Source organism: Cupressus sempervirens, chromosome 3, assembly GCF_028749045.1.
Source record: "Cupressus sempervirens isolate cs-2001-9-10 chromosome 3, ASM2874904v1, whole genome shotgun sequence".
In the NCBI taxonomy this organism is placed as follows: domain Eukaryota; kingdom Viridiplantae; phylum Streptophyta; class Pinopsida; order Cupressales; family Cupressaceae; genus Cupressus; species Cupressus sempervirens.
In genome coordinates this window covers 806,905,372-806,931,695 of record NC_143120.1, presented here as the reverse complement: position 1 = coordinate 806,931,695, position 26,324 = coordinate 806,905,372, and the positions used below count along the sequence as shown (strand labels likewise).

The 26,324-nt window shown below is 35.2% G+C and overlaps 1 protein-coding gene and 1 pseudogene across 1 annotated transcript; both read left to right on the top strand.

Moving 5' to 3' along the window:
* The window catches only part of LOC149569258 (uncharacterized), a 272,149-nt pseudogene that overhangs the window by 113,170 nt on the left and 132,655 nt on the right, over window positions 1-26,324 (top strand).
* On the top strand, window positions 4,949-13,377 carry LOC149569260 (uncharacterized). Its single transcript, XM_089822004.1, has 3 exons — window positions 4,949-5,722; window positions 8,282-12,210; window positions 12,339-13,377. The coding sequence occupies exons 1-3, from the start codon at window positions 5,093-5,095 to the stop codon at window positions 13,153-13,155; spliced, it is 5,376 nt and encodes a 1,791-aa protein (XP_089678130.1). The 5' UTR covers window positions 4,949-5,092; the 3' UTR covers window positions 13,156-13,377.

Sequence of the window (26,324 nt, the reverse complement as noted above, 5' to 3'; positions counted from 1 at the left end):
ATTTCCAATTTTGGGACCCTCAAAAGAAGGGGGTTTTGAATGAAGCCCTTGGAGAGGCTTCGAACAAAGGGGATTCATTCAAAGCCCCCTGAGGGGTTATTTGGGTAGCCCCAAGGGGGTTCGAACGAATCCCCCTAGCCCACTTTTCAACCACCTATTGGCCCCAAGGGGCTTGAACAAAGCCCCCTAGCCCACTTTTGGGCCACCTATTGGACCTAGGGGCTTCGCTCAAATCCGTAAGGCTTCATTCAAAGCCCTTGTGGCAATTGGAACAAGGGGCTTCGAGTGAAGCCCCTATGGCATGTGGAACAAGGGCCTTTGAGCAAAGGCTAAGGCTTCAAACGAAGCCCCTAGGGCCACGACTTCAAATGAAGCCCTAGGTGGGCTTCATTCAAAGCCCATAAAAGATGATTTTCCCACTTTTCATCTGATTTCTTCATGATGAAAAGTGGGAACCATTATTGTGGGCTTACCCAGGGAGCAAAAACAATATTGAAAACAACTTTTTTTTTATTGTTCTTTATTTTCTAAACTTTTGTAGCTCCCACTCACCATTGAATGTGGATTAACTTCCTCCTTCACCAAACTTTCTTTAACCACCATTTTTTTAGGAATGCATGAGATGTGTAGGTTGTAGAATCTCCTTTCATAGCAATTCCTCCTTTTCTTTCTAACTCGGGATGTTGTCAATCGACCTGAGTTTTATTTATTATATCTTGATTTGTGCATGTCATTTGACTCCATCTTGTTGAGGCTATGGCAGAATGACTTTTAGTTGTGTATTTTTCAAATGATTTTATGGTTTGAATAATCCTACCCACAAATGAGATCCTCATATTAAATGCTAATATTAATGCAAAGTGCCCCAGTATCAATGATTAAAAATGGTGCCTATTGCTCAAAGGCCATCTTTTGTTTATGGGCTTTTGTAAATATTTTAGGGTTTGAATAGCTTTCCTATTTCAAAATTCTTACCCAAAAATGGGAGAGGTGATCGTTCGACTAGATGCAAAGGGACCTAGTCTCAATGTTTTGTTTGTTAAGATAATATCAAGTTTCATTCAAAATTCCATGTTGCTTGCAAAGAGTAGCGAAAGCAACATCATGTGTGTCTTGTTATATTGAAATCGATGTTGTTTTTTATAACTATTTTAAATAATTATTTTAATAAAAAACATTCACTTCTAACACATACAAAATCTATCATAAGCATAAAAAATGAAACTAAAAAGTAGTAGTAGTTATATTTTAAATTTTTGTTACATGTGAAACATCATTCAAGGCTAAATTACCTATATAAGATACATGTATGCAAAAAAACTAAAAAATACACTAATATTTTTATTGACTTTTTATACATCTTCTATGTAAGTTTATTGCACACCACGACTCTATTACTAGTTGAATTCCTACCAAAAAGTGTTATGTTCTCAATTTCTATAAAGTATCTTAATTAAGTGATCCTAAAATTTAAATAATATCAATAAAAGTTATTTAATTAATTGATTAAATTATAAAATAAAAGAGTTAAAATAATAATAAATAAATAAATAAAATGATGTTGATCTATTGTAACCTTCCATATAGTTTTTGTATCACTTTAAAAGAAGGTAAATCATCTTACATCAATATTTTCTTATGTATCTGTGATTCTAATTGGAGTTTTAAGTGGTAAACAACCACCCTAATATGGTGTTAGAGATATCAATTTAAATATTTCACTATATACTTCATTGTCAGATTTGTGAAGTCTTCTTGTGAGGACAAATTTGTACACTTCATTTATGTAAATTGCATATGCTTTGGTCTACAATCTATTATTTTACCTTGGATTATAATAATAGACATTCATAAAAATGAATAGGACAACTTGTATAATTAGCCGATAAGATTTCACATTGGGGGCAGAGTTTGTCATGAAAGTCTCACGCAACCAGGAAATATGGGAAATTTAAATGGTAAACTTGTTCTGAAGAATAGGAGCATGGTTGGGCAAATGGAAATTATGAGAATTTTACCGATGTTACTTTTCACACAATAGTTTCCAATTGTGTAGATCATATCCGTCTTCAGGGTTGGAAATTCCACAGACTGACTGAAAGTCAAACAGATTTAAGCAAGCATTTCGAATCTATTGCGTGAATTTTCGTTCTTATTCTTCTTCGTTCAATCTTTACTTTCCTATAAATTACTCTCTGCGCTCACAGAAGAATGTATAGGAGGGGTTGCTAAGTGTTTTAACTGCCAACTTTTAAGTAAGTGGCTTTTTGAATAGCTTGTAGCAACTGAAACGGCGGTTTAATTAGTTAATTATTCTGCCACCACGCAATCCGATTTGTTCGTGTTGCCGGTATTGAGAGTGGAGGTTTGGGAGGTGCCATAGTGGCGAGAAGAGCGTGTTTGCTTGGAATTAGAAGGATGCATATTTGCGAAAATCCTCGAAATAATTGTCAGCTGTGCACGCATAATGGGGAGGAGAAAAGTCAGTGTAAATTTGACGTGGATGATAATGTGGAGGAGAAAAGTCATCCTACTAATTTTCCAAAATTTTAGTCGACAAGATAGACGCTTCCAATTTTTCACACATTTCTTTTGCGTACGAGAAGATTCAATGCCGTGACCAGATTTGATTGATTTTGGAAATATATTGTCTGTCAAATGGACTTCTCATAAAAGTGGCATGTAAAATTTAAACACTTGTTTGGCCAGGTTACATGGTTTCACAGCTGTTCTGTTATAGAATTTCTCATAACTGGAGACTTCGATCTTCATGATCACTTTAAACCCTTCACTCATCAAGATTTTTCTCGTCTCTCGTGAAACCTCTATTTATCTTATTAATCTAAGCATATTTTATGAATAAGTTTTTTCTTATTAGTAATCTAAATACTGATTATTTGACTTTCTACACTATCAAATTGTGTTCTGACCAAACATATAATTTTTTAAAAAAAAATTAAACATCATATTAAATACTACACTAATAATATATGACAGACCACTCCTTTACCATCCAGTCTCAAAGAATTAAAGTGCAATGACTTAACTTATTTAGACCCCATCTCCTATTAATTGATTCCCACCGTGCGTCCTCCTGCCTTGGCCTTGTCTATCATGGCTGCTCTTCTGTTGTACCCTTGCATCATGCTCTGCATCTTTTCAGTCTCTGCTCTGAACATCTCTCAACAGCAGCAATTGCTCTTGCATTTCAAAGCGGCTATAATTTCCACCAACAAAGCCTCTTCACTGCCTGATTGGTCTCCCCTTCTACCCCTCTGTAATTGGTCTGCCATTACCTGTGATCCCTCTTTCCACTCAATCCTAGCCCTCAACTTATCTTATATGAACTTATCAGGCACCATCTCTCCTTTGCTCGGGAATCTAACCTCTCTTCAATCCTTAGACCTCTCAAACAATGCCCTCACCGGTACCATCCTGCCTGAAATTGGGAAACTTGGCCGTCTGAAGAAACTTAGGCTCAGCCACAATCAATTACAAGTACCATTCCCGCCTCTCTTTCTGCTTGCCGTAGTTTGCATTACCTGGCACTCTCCTCTAACCAACTACATGACAGCATTCCGGCTGAGCTGAGTCTCCTTTCAAGTTTGAAGTTCCTTTCTTTGGGAGCAAACAATATGACGGGTGTCATTATCCCTTCTTTCAAAAACCTCTGCTCTAATAAGATTTAATAAGATTAAATTAAGCAAAGAAAGTTTTAATAAGATTTAAAATTGATGAAAGATAAAAGAAAAATGTCATTTTTTTATTTAATAATATATTTAATATATTAATTTTTTTCTATGAATAAAAATAAATTCAAAATATTTCAACATACTTTTATTTAAAAATATTCCAATATCTATGCTTTTACCATTATGTCAACATTTTTGAGAAATCAAAATTTTTACAATTTTTGCTTAATTCAAAAGTTAGTGAGGGCAAAAGTGTCAAATATAAAAAACTGTTTGGTAAAATTTAAAAAGCAAAAAAAGTAAAGACTATTCAATAATGTCATGTTTGATGCAAAACAATATTACGCTGTTGTTCACATTGGAAGGCAAAACTGATAAAAAATAAAAATTGTTTCATAAAATTTAAAAAGCTAAAAAGTAAATAGTAAATATGATTTAATAATGTCATTTTTTTAATGAAAAACAACACCATGCGATTGTTCACATTCTTATTCATATAAAACACAATCATTCATCTTCCTGTTAATAAAACACAGTCACTCATCTCCCTATTGGTGGCAAACACATGGTGTTCAATGTATTTTTTTGGCATGTCAAATTCATTGCATCATGGAGGCCAGTTGGCATAGTAAAATAGAAGACTAGGATGTCACATCTCTCATGTCATAGTTACAAAAGTAACAGGGCTGGCTTAGTCGAGATAACAGGTAGTGTCAATAGTCTCTGACAATAGAGGTGGTTGTAATTAATACAAGTTTATCTTTTGTCCTTTCTCTTTAATTTTTGACAATTAAAAAACAAAATTACTCTTGGCAAAAATCCACTCAACCAATAAAAAAATTAGATTTTAATCATACAAAAAATATTTAATGATTAGACTTTAAAATAAGACAATATGTTTTAATTCAAATTAATTATGTACCACTAAAAACATTATTTCATGCTTTATGCAATGCAGGGACTAATAATTTGAATATATAAGTATATTGACGGTAAAGGAGATCGTGCGAAGACGGAACTATTATGTTTAACGGCACAAACTCCTGGGTCCGGTGCAAATTGTGCAAATTATGTTGCACCGTAGCCGGTGCAAATTATGTTCAGTACGAATGAAATGCAAAAATATTACCTTTAGTCATATCACCAGTCCTGTAGCCGAGCAAAGAGTTACGAACCAGAATGCAAAGTATGCCACGTAATCCTTTCCCGTACTCCCGTCAATTCTAAGTAACTTCATTGCCTGCAAACAGAACATTTCTCAATCTTTAAGCACAGCGAGTTTTCTAGATAGGGACTTGTTAGAATTCTCTACGCTGAAATAGAACGATTAGTTGTTTAATCTCTGGCTCGTCATTCTGGTTTTCTTCAGAGACGAAAAGATCTTGTGCACCCAGTAGAAGATGTATAATCGCAGGCGTCGGCCATCACTAGATCAGACTAATAAAAATGACATTTTTACTAGACAAGCTGACTGCAATCAGTCGTCTAGGAGTAGAAACCCTTTCTGTACAAGTCGTTTACAATCTGGAGCTCAAATAGAGAGATGGCTAAGAAACCAAGATGGGATTCCCACAACCCATCTCATTTCTTATCTGAGTTCAGATGAAGGACGCCATGCTCTCACGCAGATTGTTGACAACCGCAATCTACCCTTCCACATTGTTCTCAGAGTAGCTAAGCTGGTGACAGGAGATGACATGAGGGGTAGTTTGCAGAAACACGATACAAATAGAATTTATGGGGTGTTTGTGGGCTCTGCATTTCTTGCTCAGATTCAAGCCCATTTTGCGAACATGGTCCAACCCAAGGCAAAGGAAATATGGCCAGTGATTCGCCTTTACCATGAATTGCAGAGCCGAACTGAAGATGGGTGGAGGTTTGTTGCAGTTGAAGCTCTCAGAGACGCACTGGATGGGCTTCCCGAAGGTGATGAGAAGCGTGAAATCTATGCCGAGTTTTTGAAGGTTGTGGAGTATCGGGATAAATTGAAACGCCTTCAGTTTCTTGCAAGGTCGGAAGAGGCTTCTCAGGTGAGATTCATAAGCAATAAGATTTGATAGATCTGTCAATCTTTCCTTTTTGATCTGTTTTTCTGGTAAGAGCAATTGAACACTTTAAGGAACATATCACATGAAAGTATAAAATTCTGTATGGTAAAGATCTATTAATGAAGGGTAAAAGATATTTTCCACAGCTTGTTTGTGATATTTAATCATAGTTTTAAAGGCTTCTTTATATTAAATTGACATTTTCATTAGACTGTTAAATAGAAACTGTTTATATGATTCAATTTAAAAAAAATAAATATTGCAATTAAATAATATAGAAAATATTGTGATATTGTTGTAGGATACAACTATGTAGTTTAAGTTAAGTTCGTTTATCAATATTTTATGAGTATTTTATGAGTAGTGGTTCACCAGAATTTATCTTCTATAAGATTTAATGAAATACTTAGTACTCATTGCATCAAAGTGATGCTAAGAGGGAAAGTACTAAGACTTTTGGGAAGTTTCTTCCATGGTTAAACCTACTTGCTACCTCATTTGCAAAAAAATGTTGTGCTTTATAGCCATTCATTATAACACCCCTTAAGCTCATTAATTGATTATTGGGAGCTTGTATGGGCTTAACGACCGAGATTCTTCTACGCTTAAACTCACTTTGCTTGCAACCCCATTTGCAAAAAATGTTGCACTTTATGAATCCATTATAACACCCTTTAAGCTTATCAATTGATAACTAGCAGCTCGTGTGTGCTGAACCACCAAGTTTCTTCCATAGTTAAACTCACCTTGCTTGCAATCTCATTTGCAAAAAATGTTGTGCCTTATGAACCATTCATTACAACACCCCTTAAGTTCATCAATCACTAAGTAGGAGATATTTTCCCCAGCAAGTCAAATTGTGATATTGCTATCAGGATTCAACCATATAAAATTTTGAGTCAAACTTGTTGACCCATGTTTCATGAGTAGTGTTCACATTGTTGCATTCATTCTCATGAGAGTTGGGTTTGTGTGAACCACTACTCATCAAAACATGTATCAATAAGTTTGATTCAAAAAACTACACAATTGAATCTATCAACAATACCACAATTAGATTTACCATAGAAAATATTTCCTAGTAGCCAATATAGAGAACACTAAAAAATATATATTAAAGACTAATGCTAAAATATATTTATAAGACTTATTAAACTAACAGGTCAATTACAGTAGCAAAATTATATAAAATTTATAATAATATATAACTAAAATAACAACAATAATTAAAGAATACCAAAGTAATGAAAGGATAATTCAATCATTCCTTCTACCAATACATATAGATATGTTCGTCTTACAATATTTGAAGAATACCAGTAGTAATGAAAGGATAATTCAATCTTTACGCCTACCAATAGTGATACTCTGAAAATAAATAATGGGGAAGCCCTTGTTCGAAAGCCAATGGTGAATACTCTTTTAACCCAATACAATCTAGTGTATAAATTTAGGGCAGCTATTCAAGAAAATGAAAAGGGGTACGATTGGTTGCAGTTCGAATTATTATCTTCGTATGCTAGAGCTGGAAACCAGAAAAAGCACTATGATTTTACACTCCACAGAGGCTCATCCAGTCACCTTTGAGCTTCTCTACAGACATTCTAGTACCACCCAAACCTAGTGATTTAAATCCAATAAATCCTGATTCCAATCTTGAAAAGTTTTGAATGTCAGCCTCTGCAGATGACTTCCACTGAATGTAGACACAAAAAGCTCTTCATAAGGCTCGGATAGGTTGGGCACAGAAACGAGTTATGCCGATACCCCACTAAAACTGGTAGTAAACTTCAAGCTTTACGAATAGAGGCTAAAGAATATAAGGTTAATCCTTTTCATTTTTTCAACTTAGGACTCTATATAGGCCAGCTCTGTGCTGATGAACTAAATACACCTCCTACAGTGGGTTATGTCTGGTAGAGGAGAATGCAATCCATCGGCCGTCGAGAGACCAGCATGGCTTAATGTCAATCCACCCTTCCTCGCCTTTCAAAACTCTGGATACATGAGATTGAGATCCAAGCCAAAGATTGCTCGGAGAACTAATTATTTCAGTTCTATGAAAAACGAAGCTATCCGCAAAATCAAAATAGAAAGCCTAACCCTTTCCATGACATCCAACTGAATGATTATTAAAGAAGCAATAGTTCCTCCGATGTCATTACCCTGCACATAGATAGTATACATGAGTCTGTTCTTCATTTGTTTTTTATTAGTAGTTCATGAAACGTCTATAAAATTAAATATAACTATTTGTGAAACTAAGTAGCAAGCTTAATACAAATAGAAAAACTTTGAAGAACAGAGGTGATGATTCTCTGGGAGCCAACTTTCTTTCTTATAGCTCAAGTGCGAAGCTTAACAACGCCAATCTACCTAACATTGTCTCAAAATTTGCCGTAACAACTATGTTTAGGTTATGATCTTTGGTTTTATGTTAAAATATTCTAGACTGAATTTCGTAGATGTCAAATTATGCATGAAGCAAAACCATTATGGTGTTTCTTGACTTGAATTTTATCACCGGTTGGATGTGGACAGGAATCTTTCAGAACGTGTGCAATAATACCAAGCGAGGAGGAAATGGCTTGCCCTCATCCCAGAAATGTACCGATTAATCGAATATGTGAGAGTTATAATAGTGCGGAGGAATATCTGTCGATACAATTTCATTTGACCCGTGAAGATTGCTTTGCATCAGTAAGACGCGCAATACAAGATTTTCGCAAGAATTTAATCCCAAGCAACATAAGAAGGTATACAAAAGTAGAATTAGTTCGAGTACAGGTGGGGAATGAGGGTGTGGAACATTGCATTTCATTTGAAATCTCTAAGAAGAAAGTGGTTGCCTGGAGTTTATTAGACCGGCTCTTATTTGGTTCACTGCTCTGCATTTCCTGTGATGGATTTCATACCTATTTATGGGGACTCGTCAAGGAACGACAGGAGAAGGGAATTCTTGCGTTGCAGCTCATCCCAAGCAGGGGGGATGGCCCCGTGGATTTACAAATTAACAAAACATATGAAATGATTGAGTCCACTTCATCTTATTTTGAAGCCTATCGCCATGTCTTGAAATGTCTTCAAAAGCCTGAAATGGAAGAGCTTCCTTTCTCGGAGCATTTGTTGTCATTGCAACCTAATGTCTTGGAACCTTCTTATGTGCAACAGAGGAAACAAAAGGATGCTTATGATTTTAAGACTGCATTTCCAAACATCAGTAGATGCTTGGGAACAGGCGAAGTTCAGATCTTGAGAGAAGAATGGCCTCAGTGGGATTGTGGCCTGGATGAAAGTCAGATGGAAGCTGTAAAACAGGGCATAACAAAAAGGCTCGCTCTCATCCAAGGCCCTCCTGGTACTGGGAAAACTTATGTTGGCTTGAAGATTGCCAGCATTCTTCTTTCTAATGTGAAGCGGGGACCTATACTGGTGATCTGTTATACAAACCATGCACTGGATCAGTTCCTGGAATCCGTTTACTCGATTGAACCCAACATGATTCGACTTGGGAGTAGGTCTTCAAATGAAATTATGCAGAAGCGAACCTTGAAGGAGGTCAGATGTGGAATTGCCATTCCTCCTTCATGTCGCACAAGGTACAGAGATCTGATGCAGACTAAAACCAACTTGCAGAAGCAGATTCAACGCTGCAAAAGCCTTATGAACCAAAAGCATGTATCCAAAAATATGCTAAGGAACATATCCTTAAAACGATGCATCCAATCCCTCGAGCCGAATGATGAAATATCTCAAAAACTACAAAAAATGTGGTTAGAAGAGATTGCAGAACAAGCTGAGAAAACTCAGCAAAGGCATCGCCAAAGTAAAGGGAAGCAAAAGGTTGAGGAAACCATGGCTCTAGACACATGGAATACTTTTGCTTCACTTGTAGATCAGCCCGGTGAGGCTACTGGATCTGGGGAACACTATAGTGTTATCTCCAGTATTGATGAAGAATCTAGAGATTACGCAATTCCTGAAGGGTTAATGGTGGCAGATGAAGATGCTTCTCCTAAGGAGGCATTGCCTGCAGATGAAGAGGCTACTACTAGTGCTCTGGGAGTAATGCCAGCAGATGAAGATGTGATGGCAGCAGATGAAAATGCCACTGCTGAGGAGGCATTGCCAACAGATGAAGATGCTACTGCTGAGGAGGCATTGCCAGCAGTAGAAGATGCCATTTTTAGCGCTATGTGGGTTGTGCAACCAGATGAAGATGCCTGTTCTAGTGCTCTGGGTGTAGTGCAAGCAGATGAATATTCCACAGAAGTTCCCTCGGATGAAACTTTATGGCCTAAGGATGACTGGACTTTATCTGAAAATTCAAGAAAGAAGCTTCTTCAATATTGGTTGGACCAAATTAGAGAAAGAAAAAAAGAGGAATATCAGCATTTAACGGAAGCCTATAAGAATGTATGTAGTCAGCTGCAACAGCTGGATGATGAGATCTCTCTCCATATTTTAAGAAAAGCCAATGTAATAGGAATGACAACCACAGCAGCTGCTAAGAGTTACAACATTCTTCAAGGCCTAAGAGCAGAAATAGTTATTATAGAAGAGGCTGCTGAGGTTTTAGAAGCAAGCATTTTGCCATGTATTGGGTTTTTCACCAAACACCTCATTCTATTGGGAGATCACTTGCAACTGCGTCCTTCTGTTGCCGAGTATATATTGGCTACCAAGCACAAGCTGGAGATATCTCTCTTTGAGCGATTGATAAAGGGTGGGTTGGAGCATGTGGCTCTTCGATATCAAAGAAGAATGAGGCCTTCAATCTCTGTACTTATATCAGACCTCTATCCCTCCTTGCAAGATCATGAGAGCGTAAAGAATTTTGAGAATATAAAAGGCATTCAGAACAATGTCTTTTTCTTGGATCATAAAGCTATGGAGTCGGAGACAACTGAGACCAGCAACAAGGTAAATGTGAAGGAAGCTTGGCTGATTGTAGAATTTTGCCATTATCTGCTAAAACAAGGTTATGAAAACAGTGACATAACAATTCTGACCATGTATAAAGGTCAGATGAGCGAGATTCAGAAAAATCTCAAGGACTGTATTCTTAGTCGGACTAAAATAGAGAGGATGTGCCCTGAAACATTGAAGAGTCCACGAGTTTGTTCTGTGGATAACTACCAGGGAGAGGAATGCAAAATTATCATATTATCTCTGGTAAGGAGCAATAAAATGTTTGGGGTGGGAGGGTCCAAGGGAAATATTGGGTTTCTGAAAGTATCAAACAGAGTATGTGTGGCATTGTCAAGAGCCAAAATGGGGCTATATATCTTTGGGAATGCAGAGCTCTTAGCCTCGAAAAGTGATCTATGGGAATCAGTTATTCAGAAGTTGGCGACTGCCAAATCCATTGGACCTGCTCTTTCACTGGCTTGTCAAAACCATCCCCAAAGAGAAACAAAAGTTTCAAGAGCTGAAGATTTCAGGGTAGTGGAAGATGGAGGTTGTAGCCGGCCTTGTGAATATCAGATGAAGTGCGGGCATGCTTGTACAAGGAGGTGTCATCCCTCAAATCATGATAGGATAATTTGCCCAAAGCCATGTCCAAACAAATTTGAAAACTCATGTGGTCATCAGTGTACGCTGATTTGTCACTTCCCTGAAGATTGCCCTCCACGTAGGGTTCCGGTACCCAAAGTTCTTCCTAAATGTGGTCATCAATTAGTTCTCCATTGCTCTCGTCCTGCAGAGAATGCCCTCTGCATTGAGCCTTCTGATGTTATATTTGATTGCGGACACCTGTGCCCATCAAAATGTGGACGCCTCTGCTCAGCGTGTATGAAATTAGTTATGAAGGATTTGCCTTGTGGTCATAAGGCAACATTGCCTTGCTGCCAAGACCCTGCTAATTACTCCTGTGAAGAGCCTTGTGGTAAGGTTCTAAGTTCTGGTTGTGAGCATACGTGCAGAGGTACTTGTGGGTCATGTAAGCAAGGCACTTCTCACATTCCTTGCGAGGAAAGATGCTCCAGGGACCTGTCTTGTGGTCACCAATGCATGGCTGGTTGTTCAGAAACCTGTCCGCCGTGCACGCATCCTTGTGAGAAACAGTGCTTGCACGGTCGTTGTACTCGTCTATGTGGAACACTATGTATTCCTTGCAAGGAGAAATGCGAATGGAATTGCCAACATTATACTTGTGATCGTCTTTGCCATGAGATCTGCTCAAGAGATCTGTGTGATGAGCCATGCCAGGAAATTCTAAGTTGTGGACACCCATGTATAGGCCTTTGTGGAGAGCCCTGTCCCAAGTTTTGCAGGACCTGCAATCCCAAGCATGTTGATGTCATTACTCAGATGAATTTGGAGGAATATGAATCCACGGATAGATTCGTTCAGCTTATAGACTGTGAGCATGTATTTGAAGTAAGCGGCCTTGATACATGGATGAGTATGGACGAGATGGTACTTGAAGCTGAGCCTGGCGCAGTTTCTGTTAAACTTAAACAATGGTGAGTTTAAAATTCTGTAGTTTACATTTCTGTATTTAAAACTCGTCTTTTGATTCATTTTGGTTTACACTTTGTGTAAATTCTTGATTAATATTCATATTGTTTGTGATATGGTTTGCACTTTGCAGTCCTGAATGTAGAACACCCATAAGAAAATCATTGCGGTATTCAAATATTGTGAAGGAGAGGCTGTGGCAGATTGAAGAAGTCAAGAAGTTAATTCTAGGGTTTGTAAACCTGAACAAGGGGAACAAAATGTTAAAGGAAAAATCTTATGACAAAGCAATTCAACAGTTCAGTAGAGTATTCCGGTTCAATCCAGGATCCCTTGAAGCCCATGTGGGACTGGCAAAAGCCCTCAGCGGACTAAAGGATTATGAGCGGGCCAGAGAGCATATGTTCTTCATTTTAGAACGCAGTTCATATAAAGCTCTAATCCAAGAAAAGCTTCCAAATCTATTTTCAAAATTTACTTCCAGCAAAAATAATGTGAATTTCAGCAGCAGCAATGATCAAAATATCATAGCTGAAAATGAGTTAGCGATTGAGTCATTGATGCAGTGGGTGTCAGTTTGCTATTCCTGCTTAGACTTTAGAACAGGGTTGACGATTTGCGAAATTATTCTGGAACAAAATCCTGGTCATGCAAAAACTGGAGAAATCAAAAGAAACATGGAGAGTGGAGATGTAGAAGAGGTGGTGAATGTTATGACAAGGGAAGTGGGAGGAAGAGGGCACTGGTATAAATGCCCAAATGGCCATTACTATGTTGTCGGTGAATGCGGCGGTCCAATGCAAAAATCAAAATGTCCAGATTGCAAAGAAGTGGTTGGAGGAGAATCTCACCGGCCTGCTGAAGGGAATACTCCTGCCGATATCGATGGCAGTTCTCATCCTGCCTGGAGCGATGCCACCGGTCTTGCTGGTTTGGATCGTCTGCTTTAAGTTCTGGCTTGAAGTTAAGCTCTTAAAATGAGGTATGAGCAGTTTTTAGCCGTTTTTGGCATAGGGTTCTTGGTGTGGGTATTTCATTGAGCTTTATTTAATGGGGTTTTTAATGGAAGGAAATAGAATCAATCTGTGTCAAAAATGGTCATTACAAACAATTGGCATGTCTAAACCTTTTGTGTTCGAAATAGAAAATTTACTAATTTTAGGACAATATAATTTATGGACAAACAAAATGGATGTCTTTCTTTACATTTAAATCAGATTACTAATGATCCTTAGTAGCTTTCCATAAATAGTATTGAAACAAAATCCCATCAATTAAAAGTTGTCTTTAGTTCAATATTTTTTATTTAATTCTTCTTTTATTAAAGATTAATTAATTAATAATAGTTAAGTTTTAATATATTGAAAATAATATCCTTCTATATGGCAATATTTGAATTCACACTTTAATGTCAAAATGTACTACTATTTGTTGATAGTGGGACTATATTGTTTGTATTAATTTTGTGAAATATGTAATAGCTTTCAATTATAAAGTCATTTTATTTAAATTTAAAGGTGACTAGTCAATGGTACATTTTGAATGTTATGAAGATGTTATCTTCAAAGGAGAGGTGACCTTTGTAAATTTGATGTGTATTTTATTTTTATGAAGATACTATCATTAAAGATGGGGGAAAATCTTTGTAAATTATTTAAGACACACTTAATGATATCAATATGGTCTCTTCTCATAAATAGGGAGGGCTTTTATTAAGTTGATAGGCTTATTGTGGAAGGAAATGTTGTACGATTGTCGTGTTAGAGTAAATGGTTCTTTTCCATTTCACTCTTCTATTAAGTTTACCTAGGTGAACTCATAAATTAGGAGGAATTTATATTTTGGATGTTATTATTAGGTGGATACTGTTGAGTCATTTATTCGACTCCAACTACTCCTAAAATGTCACGTAGTTAATTCTAATTTGGACACCACATGTCTAGATTGTTGGTGGATTGGAGTGGCGTATTCCATCAAGATTGTACTTCCTCCAAGTTGAGACACCTCTCTCGATCTTGTCCATGTCTCCTAGCTCTTGCATATATAAACATGCTAGTGCTTTGTATTTCATGTCTCATATATATATCAAATATATCATATAACACATTATGAAATATTGATGTTATTGTGTCTCTAAACATTTACATCATAAATTGGTCTCCTATTATTATTATGTCAAACTTCATTTCTTGTTGTTTAATCTAACTCTTTCAATAGATTCTGGAATTATATTTGTTTTTCACAAATTCTAACATGTCGGTTTTATGATTTTTTGGTTATAATATATTTATGATTAAAAAATTTCATTTTTAGAAATTTAAGTTTCTTTGTAGCATTATCAATTTTGGTAGAAAGTTTCTCATTTTTCTTTCTTTTCCCCAATTTTCTAAAAGTACGACTAATTTGATTGTTTCTTATTTCTCATAACAAAAGTTACAAATTCTTACTACTTCAACAACATTCATTCTACAAAAGCATCTAAAGGCTTCGAAGAGAAAGATTGAAACCATTTCATATGGCTTGTATTTCTAGAATAGAACGTGGGATTTTCTTCCTTTTTTCTATGTATTGTATGTATTGGTTATTGTAGCTTTTGTCATTCTAAAACTATGTGCTTCTAGGGTTCGTTCAAGATTATTGTAAGAAATAGATAAAAGTTTCCACTTCATTTGAAAAAGATTCCACTTTATGTATTCTCTTTGGCAAGTTCATACAATATAGAAATAAAGTGGGCTTCTGCAATAGCCATACCTCTTGCAATAGCCATAGTTGTAGCATTTTTATGCTTATTGGAAACAAAAAATGAAAAATGGCTATCCCGATCATCTTACATATGAATAGTCTTGATTCCCCTTTTATCTCAAATGGGTATTGAGCAATTTAGGAATGTTTCTTCCTCTCTCTTTGAGGTGGGTGTAAGAAAGTAGTAGAAAGCAATGCAAATGAAGAAAATAGAGTTGAAACAATTTGCTTGATGTTTGGTGATGATAATGACTAGGGAGGAAGTTAGGGGCCACCACCACAAGGCCTAGGGCCAAGTCTAATTTCCCTCCAACCAACGGCAAAAAAACTTTGAGTTACATGTTACACCAGCAATACAGTAAGTTTGGTAAAGTGATCCCTTAAATTTGTTGAGAACATATATTTACTTGACAACAAGAGAAGAAAGTGGTCCTTATAGTGTTTTGAATATTTTTAAGTACTAATCCTATATAGAATTAATTTGATTTTTGGAAATTATGGCCAACCATGTTTTTTATAATCAAATGTTATGTTTCTTTATTAAAACTTCTCATAGCATTCATTTTATTTCTTCAAGTTTGTCATCAATTTGTTAAGGTAAAGGTTTATTATTTGTAATCCCCTTCCAAGGAACCTCTAGAACATAAGGTTCAATATGTGCTACTTAATATTTCAAAAACCTAGTGTTAAATATGAACTAATAAATTTCTTTCAAGCATAGAATTAATATTATGAATTGTAAGTGCACTGCCACAAATTTGCAAAAAAAAAAAAAAAAGGAAACAAATGATTGTCATGTGAGTGTGCACAAACAAAAAACTTACAAGAAATTTCAAGTGTTCAAAGACAACCCCATACACTAACAAGAACAAATGTTCATGTTTCTTAAATGCATTGTGAGAGTCTAGGCAATGTTCACAAACCTTACTAGATAGAAACAAACCATTGTCAATGGTTAGCAATTTAGGAGACAGAGTCCATCCTTGACATAGTCATTCACAAGGTTTATTTTAAAACCAAATTGAAAAGTGAACTAAATGATATCAAATCTAGTTGGAAACAAAATAAAATATTAACAGAGGAAAATGATCCTGAGAATACAAGGAAGCTAAATCTAAAGTTATTTTTCATTCAAACCCTTGAGAAAATCAAACTATTACAAATGTGTAGTGCTAGGATAAATGTGTAGATTTGGTAAATTAAAGTGCAAAAACTTGAAAGAAATGTGCTAGTCTACAAGAATGAATGCGTAGAAGCAGAGCTAGTAAATATATATGCATAACTAAAGGATGAATGTAGAACAACAATGGATGTATGTATATAATTGTATACCAAGACATAGTATAAGAAATGCCAAATCTATACAAGGATTTTCAAATGCATTGAATTAAGGTTGTACTCACTTGATTCAATCAATAAATGAAAGAATTAATCTTATCTACTTTGTAAAACAATATATATAATAGAATTGCTGATATAAAAATGTAAAGGGATATAAACGAACACATCATGCTTGGTACTCATCCACTAAGAATAGTCTAATACTTGTAAATTAGTCCCCAACAGTGATGTGTCACATAACCTAGCCATGTGGTACCCCTAGGCTCACCTCATCATGATCCCAAACATTGTCATACGATCGAACACATCAAGTACACATAAAGATAACAAGCTCGTACATATGCCAATAAAATATAGTAATCAATGCGAACAAAATAAGTAACCCAATGCAATCACTCAAATGTAGAATCATATTGTAGGTATACCAAAGTCATTACGCACACCTAGACAAAGTATGGTGACAATACTTAAGAATGAAGTGTCATCACATGGCTCGTAGAGGCCCATGTGGACTCAAGTATTCCTTTCCTCATTAAGGGGGCTCTATTGTGCCAACTCACATCACTTAGAAGATGACCACTGCTATGCCCATTCAACATCCATAGATAGCCATGGCTATGTCAACTCAACATCTATAAATGGATACAACTATGCAAGATTGTGTCTTTTAGTACACAACCACTATACAAATGTTAGTTTATCTTTGTTATTATGTTTTGTCCCATTTTTATTAACGAGTTCTATAAATTCTTATTCATAACTCTTCCAAGGGTTACCCTAGTACCCCCTTGTGTCCCAACCCACCTTGGAAAGGCACATGATTCCACTACTTTGCACCAACTAGTCATAATAATGTAATTCCCAAGAAATAAAATATAAAACAATTAAAGATTTCAAGCCATGCAATAGAAGGAAATAAAATACGCTCAATTGGAGTCATCAAGAATATGAGTAACTCAGATCTTGTCATAGGAGCATAATACAACTACATTCTTGGGTATGGTTTCAAAACCAACATCCTAAGAAATTTCAAAAAAGTTCTCAATAAAGGCATAAGGTGAACCAAATGACAAGGTACAAGTAAAGGCTAAACACAAGCCAAGAATACAAGATTTTAGCTTCACTAGTGGGTCAAGTGGCACTCAATTGGGCTCACCATAGAGTAGAGATAAGATGAAAAGGACTCAAAGGTGAAAATGCAATAAGTCAAGGCACATTACAAATGAAACAATGAGATGTGACTCATGGATGGATTCAAGGTCAAGTCCTTAAAGTGACAAGAGGGCACACCTATAAGGCTATAAATGAGCATTACAATAAGACAACCCTTCATTCCACGAGATAAATAAAATTAGTATTTATGTCACCCAGGGACATCAAACACCCTATTTCAACACTTGGTAGTAAATCAAGAAAATTACCAAAGGCCTTCCCTTAACTAGGTGTTTCTAGGCCTAATAGCCTAAACCAAATGGGTTTTTGTCAATAACTTTCAGAATACTAATCTTAGGCACAAAATAAGACTCTATCTAGATACCCTTTTGGGGATTACATAAGATATCTTTACTTAACCCTATATTACTTTAGAAAGTGAAGATCAACAATTGACTGATTTGTACATTTTAAGGCTTGATTAGCCCAATTTATAAAAATAAGTACTCCACAAACTAGCCCCATTTATCAAAGCATGTAGTTCAAAAATTAACTCCACAACCCAACCAAAAAGATTTATAGTTGCATTTCACATCCAAAACAAACAATACACAAGTTTTAGGTTCCTAAACCCCTCAAACTTGCATCAAACTTCCAATTTTCATTCATAGTAATGAGAAACTAATATGTCGCATGTTAATGCCAGGCCTAGGGCTTTAATTTTTTCCTCTAAAGTTCATCTCATGTCCCCCAACTACCATAATCTTAAAAAGAGGATTAATATCTTCCATTTTACCAAATTTCATAATTTTCCCACAATAAAAATGGAAGATATAGACATTTCTTTGCCCAAACCCCTCTCACCTAGGGTTTCCTGGTAGATTTTACAAATTTTCCCTATTCTAACTCCAATCTTAATGGAAGGATACCTAATCTATACTACTCAAAATGTAATCTAATTTTCAAAAATATAAGCCATGTGACCAATCCATAAAGTATGGAACCATGCCAAGTGTAAAATAGTGAGATTTTTATGAGAAGGTGAGAAAGTCAATCTTCTTTTGTTGAAAAACTTCTTCTAAATCATACACTAACCCTTTCCTCTTATTCTTGAGGCATATTTAATTTGTTTGCAAGGACTTCCAATGGTGTCTAACTACATTTTGAATTATGATGCCATTGGGAACTAGTTTTGTTAAATGACCCCTTTAAGCAACCTTTCAAAATTGAGAAGTTGTTTAACAACTTTTGTAATTTTTGCACTTTTAAGAAAAAATTGTTTGAGAACTTTTCCAAATGGCCAAAATCAATTTAAATTGTTTAAAGTAGGTCCATTGGACCCTTTTACATCACAAATTTGCATGGAAGGCTTATTGACAACTTTTGACACCGCATAACAACATTGACAACTTTGTGCTAGTTTTACATTTTTGACCCCTAGAGACTTCCAACACATATAGTTATTATAAAAACTTCACACAGATGCTAAGAACTTATTGAATATGAAAAACAAAAAATGTAGTGATTTTTGTTTTTTGTTTTTGATGGTAATACTCCATTATGTGCTCCTACATTAGGATACCTCATGCTCTTGATAATAAAGACATGACTTATGATGTCGAGAAGATAGTCCCACTATCAACTCTCAATAAATCTCAAAATCTACTCAATAGGACCAAGTATAACATGAAATAAAATTGAGATCATATGTATATCAAATATATTAAAGTGGCTCAAAATTTGATAAAATAATCAAGAATCTTTGTGGTATTAAAATGCCATATACTAAGATATGGCTCCACAAAAAAATTCGAAGCTAAAACAAGGAAATTCTTAATTTAAAAAAATATCAATTTTGGGCCAAAACTATGTCCATGGCCAAAACTTCCATTGAAGTAGTGAAAAAGCTTAGAAATCTATAATTTGAAATTAAAAAAATTAAGAGTACTCTTTTTCTTTTAAAATGCATAAGAATGAACAAATACAATAAAATTCACTTTTTAACAACAATTTATAAAAAAATGAATAGCATAACCTTACATACACCTTTCAATTTTGAAATTAATTTGCACAAACACAACAAGGTAATAGAATGATATAAAAATGTTATATTTTTATATATTTCTTGCACTCTCTGTTTTGATGTATTTTCCTTAAATATAAGTGTATGAAAGAAAATAACACAAGTTATTGAATTAAGCTCAAAGTTAAAACTAAGCCAATTCAACATGTTTTTACCATTAATGTAAAATGCATTGTGTTTTCCATAGGTTGCATCTTTCAATTATGTGTTTAAAAGGCTAATTTCTTCTATATCTATATCTATCTTATTTTGAGTACAACCCTAATTTTATCTACTTCCATCATTCCCACCCTTCATCCATAACTTTATCTTATGGGCTATATTGAGGTTAATACTTCTTATTTATTTTCTCATATTCTTAATATGAACATTGGGATACTACCTTCCTTACTCATTCATCTTGTTTCACCCTATTTTACATTATAACAATTTATAACCTATTACATGTACATCAATTTAGACCACCCACTTCATAAAATCAAAAGACCATTGCATAATATTACTTCACATTTAATTCCCCCATTCTCTTTAAACCCTAAACCATATAAATGTAATCCTTAAACCCTAAATATGCTCTCTCTCTCTCTCTCTCTCTCTCTCTCAAACCCTCCACATGCAATCATTTATTTTTATGTTTAGTTTCATTTTTGTTATGTTGGTGAACATGAGAAGATACTTATATTGATGACACTTGGATACTTATTTTGATGTTTCAATAATGTTGACACCATTATATACGATGTTTACTCTAACCATCTAATCTATTTGATGATTTGACTACATTATAATTTTGTGATTACACATGCTTATGCTTATATGTGATTTTGGTATTACTATGGGTGATGATGTATATATTTTGATTATGAGTGTGTGATTATTTTTATCATGGTACTAACTATAATGACCATGTTGATTAGAACTATATGTTGTATTCAATTTGGCATACCTATAGGATGAGGGGAGGTAGTTGTACTCACTTCTATGAGAGATATACACAATATCACACTTCTCATCCTTGTGTGCTATTATTTGTCAATGTACATATATACATATGTGTGTGTACACATACATACATAAATATATGTTGCATAATCTATTTGATGCAATTGCAAGTACTAGGAACATCTCTCCTAAATTTGTAGGACTGAGTATGCCTCCACTCAATGGAAACTAGTGGTTAATGGAGATAAATCTCAAACCCACATTGCCCTTTAATTTTATTCTAGTATTTTACTTTATTTTTATGTTGTCTTCTTTGGTCTTGTGTGTTTCTATCTTACTCCAATCATTTATCTTATTATTGACCTATCTATCATAAGAACAAAATGAGTGTCAAGTACATTATGGAATTACTTATTTAGAGGAAGTTAAAATAGGATAAAAGATTAAATAAAGAATTAACATTAGAGTTATATAACTCAATAAACTTTATTGAAGAAGGTATTGACATATGATATGAACCACAAAGAAAACAACAAGTGCCACGTAGTGGCATGTACTTGTCATTTTAGCTCATAGTATTATATAATAGTTAATATTATCATAAGCTTGTTAGATTGCAACCAAAAAATAGTGTTAATAAGAGTAAATTAAGTAGTTTGTTCATTTTATGAACAATAAATATCATGTTGCATCACTAGTCATATTTGTTAAAGTTGATGAACAATCAACCCCACAACTCCCAATAATCACTTGTATGCAAACACCTATTACAGAAGAGAGAAACAACAATCTATGAAGGTAGAATTCGCCAGATCCATAGATGAGACATTCTTGATGAGAAAAAAAGTAGATTGCTATAATCAACAATGAATTAATCTCAGTTCTCAATTAATTTTTACAATGAGAGACCATCCTTATGAAGGAGATCAAAACCCTAAAATGGTCTAACTTAGGTTGCATAATAATAATTAATATAAGAATTAATTATTAGATGCCTAAAGTTTAGCTTAAACAACTAGAGTTAATTAGGAAATATCTAATTACTCTAACACCCCCCTTTAAGATAAACTTAGGGAGTAGCTAAAAACTTAGAAACTACTACTGAAAGTAGAAATGGGTCTAGACAACAAGGCCTGATGAGGTACCCAAACACAACCAAATATCTAAAAAGAGGAGAAATAGAGAAAACCACATGGGAAAAACCCTACTCCAAAAAGAGATGGAAATAATACTGAAAGAAACTAGTGAAGGACTAAAGAAGCCTCCAAACTAGGGAATGTCCTAGAAGATAGGAACAAAAGATGATCATGAAGAACACTATTGAAGCATATAGAAGCTGCAAAGCTCTATCAAAAGTAACTACTGATCTGAAGAACCTCCACTGAAATAAAACCTAAGTAGAGAAAATTGTAATCTGCATCGAATTAGGAGACACACAAAGGCAAACAACTAAACTCGAAAATACAGATGGCATGAAACACCAAAGCCTAAAGAGATGATCAATTGAACCAAGGAAGCATGAGAAACAACAGAAGAACCTGCCCCCCCCGCCCCCCGCGCCCCCCTCCCTCAATGTAGAAAAGGGTGAGGTGACAAACAATTGGAAAAGTAGGTCAAAAGAATTGCATGTCAAGGAACCACAATCAAGATGAACAAAAGAGTACATATGTGTGTATTGAGGTAATCAATCTTAGACATGTCATGAGGATAATGTCATAGAAGAGACACTCATTGGACAATGGAAGATGGAAAACAAAGGCAAAACATCAACCCCCTATGGCACTTTATCAAAGTAGTGCATGTACAATAAGACACAAGATATAATGAAGCCAACGAATACAATAATCTGCATGAGTGTCCTTAGATGACATTGCTTGAATCAAAAGACAAAACATGGAAAATAACTGAAATGAAAATATAGATGCAGTATGACACTTTATCTTAGTGCATTTGCAAGAATGCATACAAATGATGTCTAAATAGACTAGAAGAGACATAAGACTAATACAGTAAATAGTACAAGTCATGAAAAATCATCTGAAGCAACAAAATTGATCCCCGAACTTGAAACAACCAAGTTATCCACCAGAATGCAAAAATGTGGAAGAGTGAATAGAATATATCTAGAGTAGAATGTGAAAAATCAACCAGCATCATTGAAAAGAGGTCAGAAAGACCTTTCCAACGATATAAAGAATTCCTAAATTAGACATCAGATGCTCAAGATATGTCTCTCGGAGTGCAAAACTATACCCTTGACTTTGACAGCCAAAAAAAACCATAAAAGACATCAAAATTGAAAACTAACTATACCATTGTGACGGGCTCAAAACTAGCTTTCTGGCAATATCTTGTTTGCAAACAACAAAGTCTGTATGCCCAAGATATAAGCAAAAAAGTGAAGGTAGGTACAAATAGAGGCCAAGGAGGTGACAGGAAGTGGTGATGCAATTCTGATGTTGGATTGATGTCAGCAACTGACAAGCCAAAATTTGATGGTCAAATGGTCACGACACAAAAAAATGCCTGAAAATGACCCCTGTCAGGAAAATTATATTCAATCACTCGAAACACAATGTTGGACAAGGGTTTAGTGCCAGATTAAAAATCGGTGGCCAAAAAGTGTGTATGTGCCAAAAAATCAAAATGTTTTTAATAAAAACTTTTGCATGGAAATACAAAAAAGAGAGGAAAAAAAAGCCTCTTAGAAGTCATGACAAATGAGAAAATAGGGGTGTGCCGACAAAATATGACATGGCAGGCCAAGGTGGGGACTAGAGCGGAGTCCAAGTACAAAGCTCTGAAATTAGTGGAGCATCATAGAAGAATTGGTGCCATAAAGTGCACACTTTTTAAAGAAAAAAACCACTAGTTAACCAAGGTGGAATCAATCCATGAAAGCCAAAATAGAGTTGGCTTGGAAAGAACATCATTTCCAAAAAAACTGCTTCCATGGAAAATGCAACCGTGTGTATATTCAAATGACCAAGTGTGGTCTATCATCCAAACTTAGAGATCATCTGTGGTGATCTACTCTTTCTTACATTGCACTCCATCTATGGCATTGGATTCACTCATCGCTGAGCACGGAAAGAAATGTTGCCAATGAGACTAAGAAGCCAACTGTCTTAGGAAAAACACCAATCATGGGCAAGAATCACCGATGGGATCGAGCATTGAAACAAATTAATGAAAAGCCAACTGTAAAACACAAGATGCTACCCATCAAGGCAGGTATGGGTAGCATGCAACAACCAAAAAATAATGCAATCAGCCCAAAAAATGTAGCTCCTTCCTCAAAAAGCATAGCTTTCACATGTGAATACCATATGGTGCAGCTTCCAAGGGAAAAAGAGCATACAGATAAAATAGTGTCCACCAAAAATCGCATGGACCATTGTTATGGACCTGTAGGGAAAGGTTGACATGGCCTTTGCTTTGGAGAGGGTTCGTGCTTTTAATGAAGTGATGATGTACGGATAGCCCACAAATCATTCATGTGCTACCAAAAAATCTTAGGAAGCTCCTCTTCTACCTACCCTCCACAATGAACTTAGGCTAATCATATTACCAAAAAATAAGGCATGATCACCAAATGTCCATCAAAACCAACTATGCAAGGATTGAGAAACTTGCACTTCTTCCCATAAAATGTGTAGAGATTCATAAGTCACAGGCCCAATGACAAATCATAGACCCAAAGGCCAAAAAATCCTTATCAAACTGCTTGAGAGGTGTAGATTTTAAGGAAGCCGCTAACACAAAGAATAGGCCCACAAAGGAGAGGTGGCTGCTTCGAAATGGGAGAAGGGACACATGGGAGGAAGATGAACAAGACATATGGATGCCATGTGGAAGAGGTTGTGGATTTCAGCAAAAATGGTAGAGGATACTCTTCATGTGGAATGCTGCCATTGCTAACTATGTTTGCAAATCCATTGAGACTGTCACTCAAGAGTGCTGCCAAGCCCACCAAAAAAACACTAGTAGTCAAAAATTGATTACACTACCAAAGGCTAGGGGAGGAGATGGGGTCACTAAATACAAAAGGATGCCTTTAAAATTGCCCACTCACTCGAAGATGTTGAATTTTTTTAGGAATCTCCAAACTTCTATGACTTGTTGGCCACCATGTGGGATCCCAAAAAACTCCTCCAAGTAGATGTCGTGAAAGAAGAGGCACGACCCAATAAGAAGGCATGGTTGGTGGCCCATCGCCAATGCAAACAAAGCACATAGAGAGAGCAGGAGTGCCGAGGGGCCCTGCTTGTCTTTCCCAAGACAAGGCACAGGTCAGTTGGAGAGTTGCACAAGTCCAAAAAACTATAGACCTCCAAATATGCACAAACTTCAAAAGTAGGTGCAACCCTCATCTTAGTTTGTGTGCCCATGTCAACACAGCCTAGGTGCAAAAATTTTTTGTCTCAAATTTCAACAATGTTCAAAATGGATGTATTTTATATGGAAATAGGGGGTTTTTGAGTGCTCTGAGTTCAACGATGACGTTCGTTTTTGCTCAAAGTAAATAAAAAAAACAAGCCCCCTCAAATCCAATACAAAATCCTTAGAAAGCCAAAGATCTAAAAATCGATGCCAAATCTCTCACAAACAGAACAAGGGCATGAAGATCTGTAGCTCTGATACCATGTTGAAGTTGATGAACGATCAACTCCATAGCTCCCAAGAATCACCTGTATGAAAAAACCTATTACAGAAGAGAAACAAAAAGCTATGGAGACAGAAATTGTCAAATCCATAGATGAGATATTCTTGATGAGCAAAAAACTAGATTGTTATAATCAACAATGAATTAATCTCAGTTCTCAATTAATTTTTACAATGAGAGATCATCCTTATAAAGGAGATCAAAGCCCTAAAAAGGTCTAACCTAGGTTGCATAATAATAAAAAATTATTATATGCCTAAAGTTTAGGTTAAACAACTAGAGTTAATATGAAAATATATAATTACTCTAACAATATTTTTGTTAAGTGCTTATACATCATTTAATTACAAAGCTAAATTCAAGATAGTTTCTTTTGGCAAAACTTTGATATATATATATATATATATATATATATATATATATATATATATATATATAAGAAACTGGCTCAAAAAGGGCTCCCAAAGAAAAACTCCAGTCATTGCCAATTACAAGATGCAGAAAAATGACCTACTAGTAAAAAGTGTTTCTATTCACAAACAACACCAAGATAACATGTGGGTGCATGTAGAAAGAAACCCCCCAAGCTATAAAATTTAGATTTTATTAGCTTCAGTTAAACAAATAGAGATAAATCACTATATTTAATTTGTTAAAATTTTGAATTTTATTTTATTAATGGATAAAGTGTAATGCCCTACTCAAGAACCCAAGATAAATTAACCTACTATGTTATAATATTTACCAAACATTTGAAAAAAATGTTTGATCAACATCAAAGCAACAATGTGGAATAAATATACACAAACACATCAATTATGCATAAACAATTACAAATACAATTTCCATTCCATAAGGGTTCTTTCATGTTGAGTCACATTTAAGAAGTTTATGTTACTTAGTTTGAATCTCAAGTACAATGTTCATGATCAAAGAGAAGTCACAGATACAACATCTCATAAGCAAATGCATAATTACAACTGATACAATGAAGCACATCTAATGAATAACATACACAACACATGTCATAGGGTATACAAGAATAGATACAAGTATATCCAAATATAAGATACATGATAACGTATATACATTAGCTAAATAAAAGTCTTTGAGATAGGATAAGAATGACAATGGTACAATTGCATCCACAAACATCCAATAACTAACAATCTGAGGGGGACCCAAATTGTAAG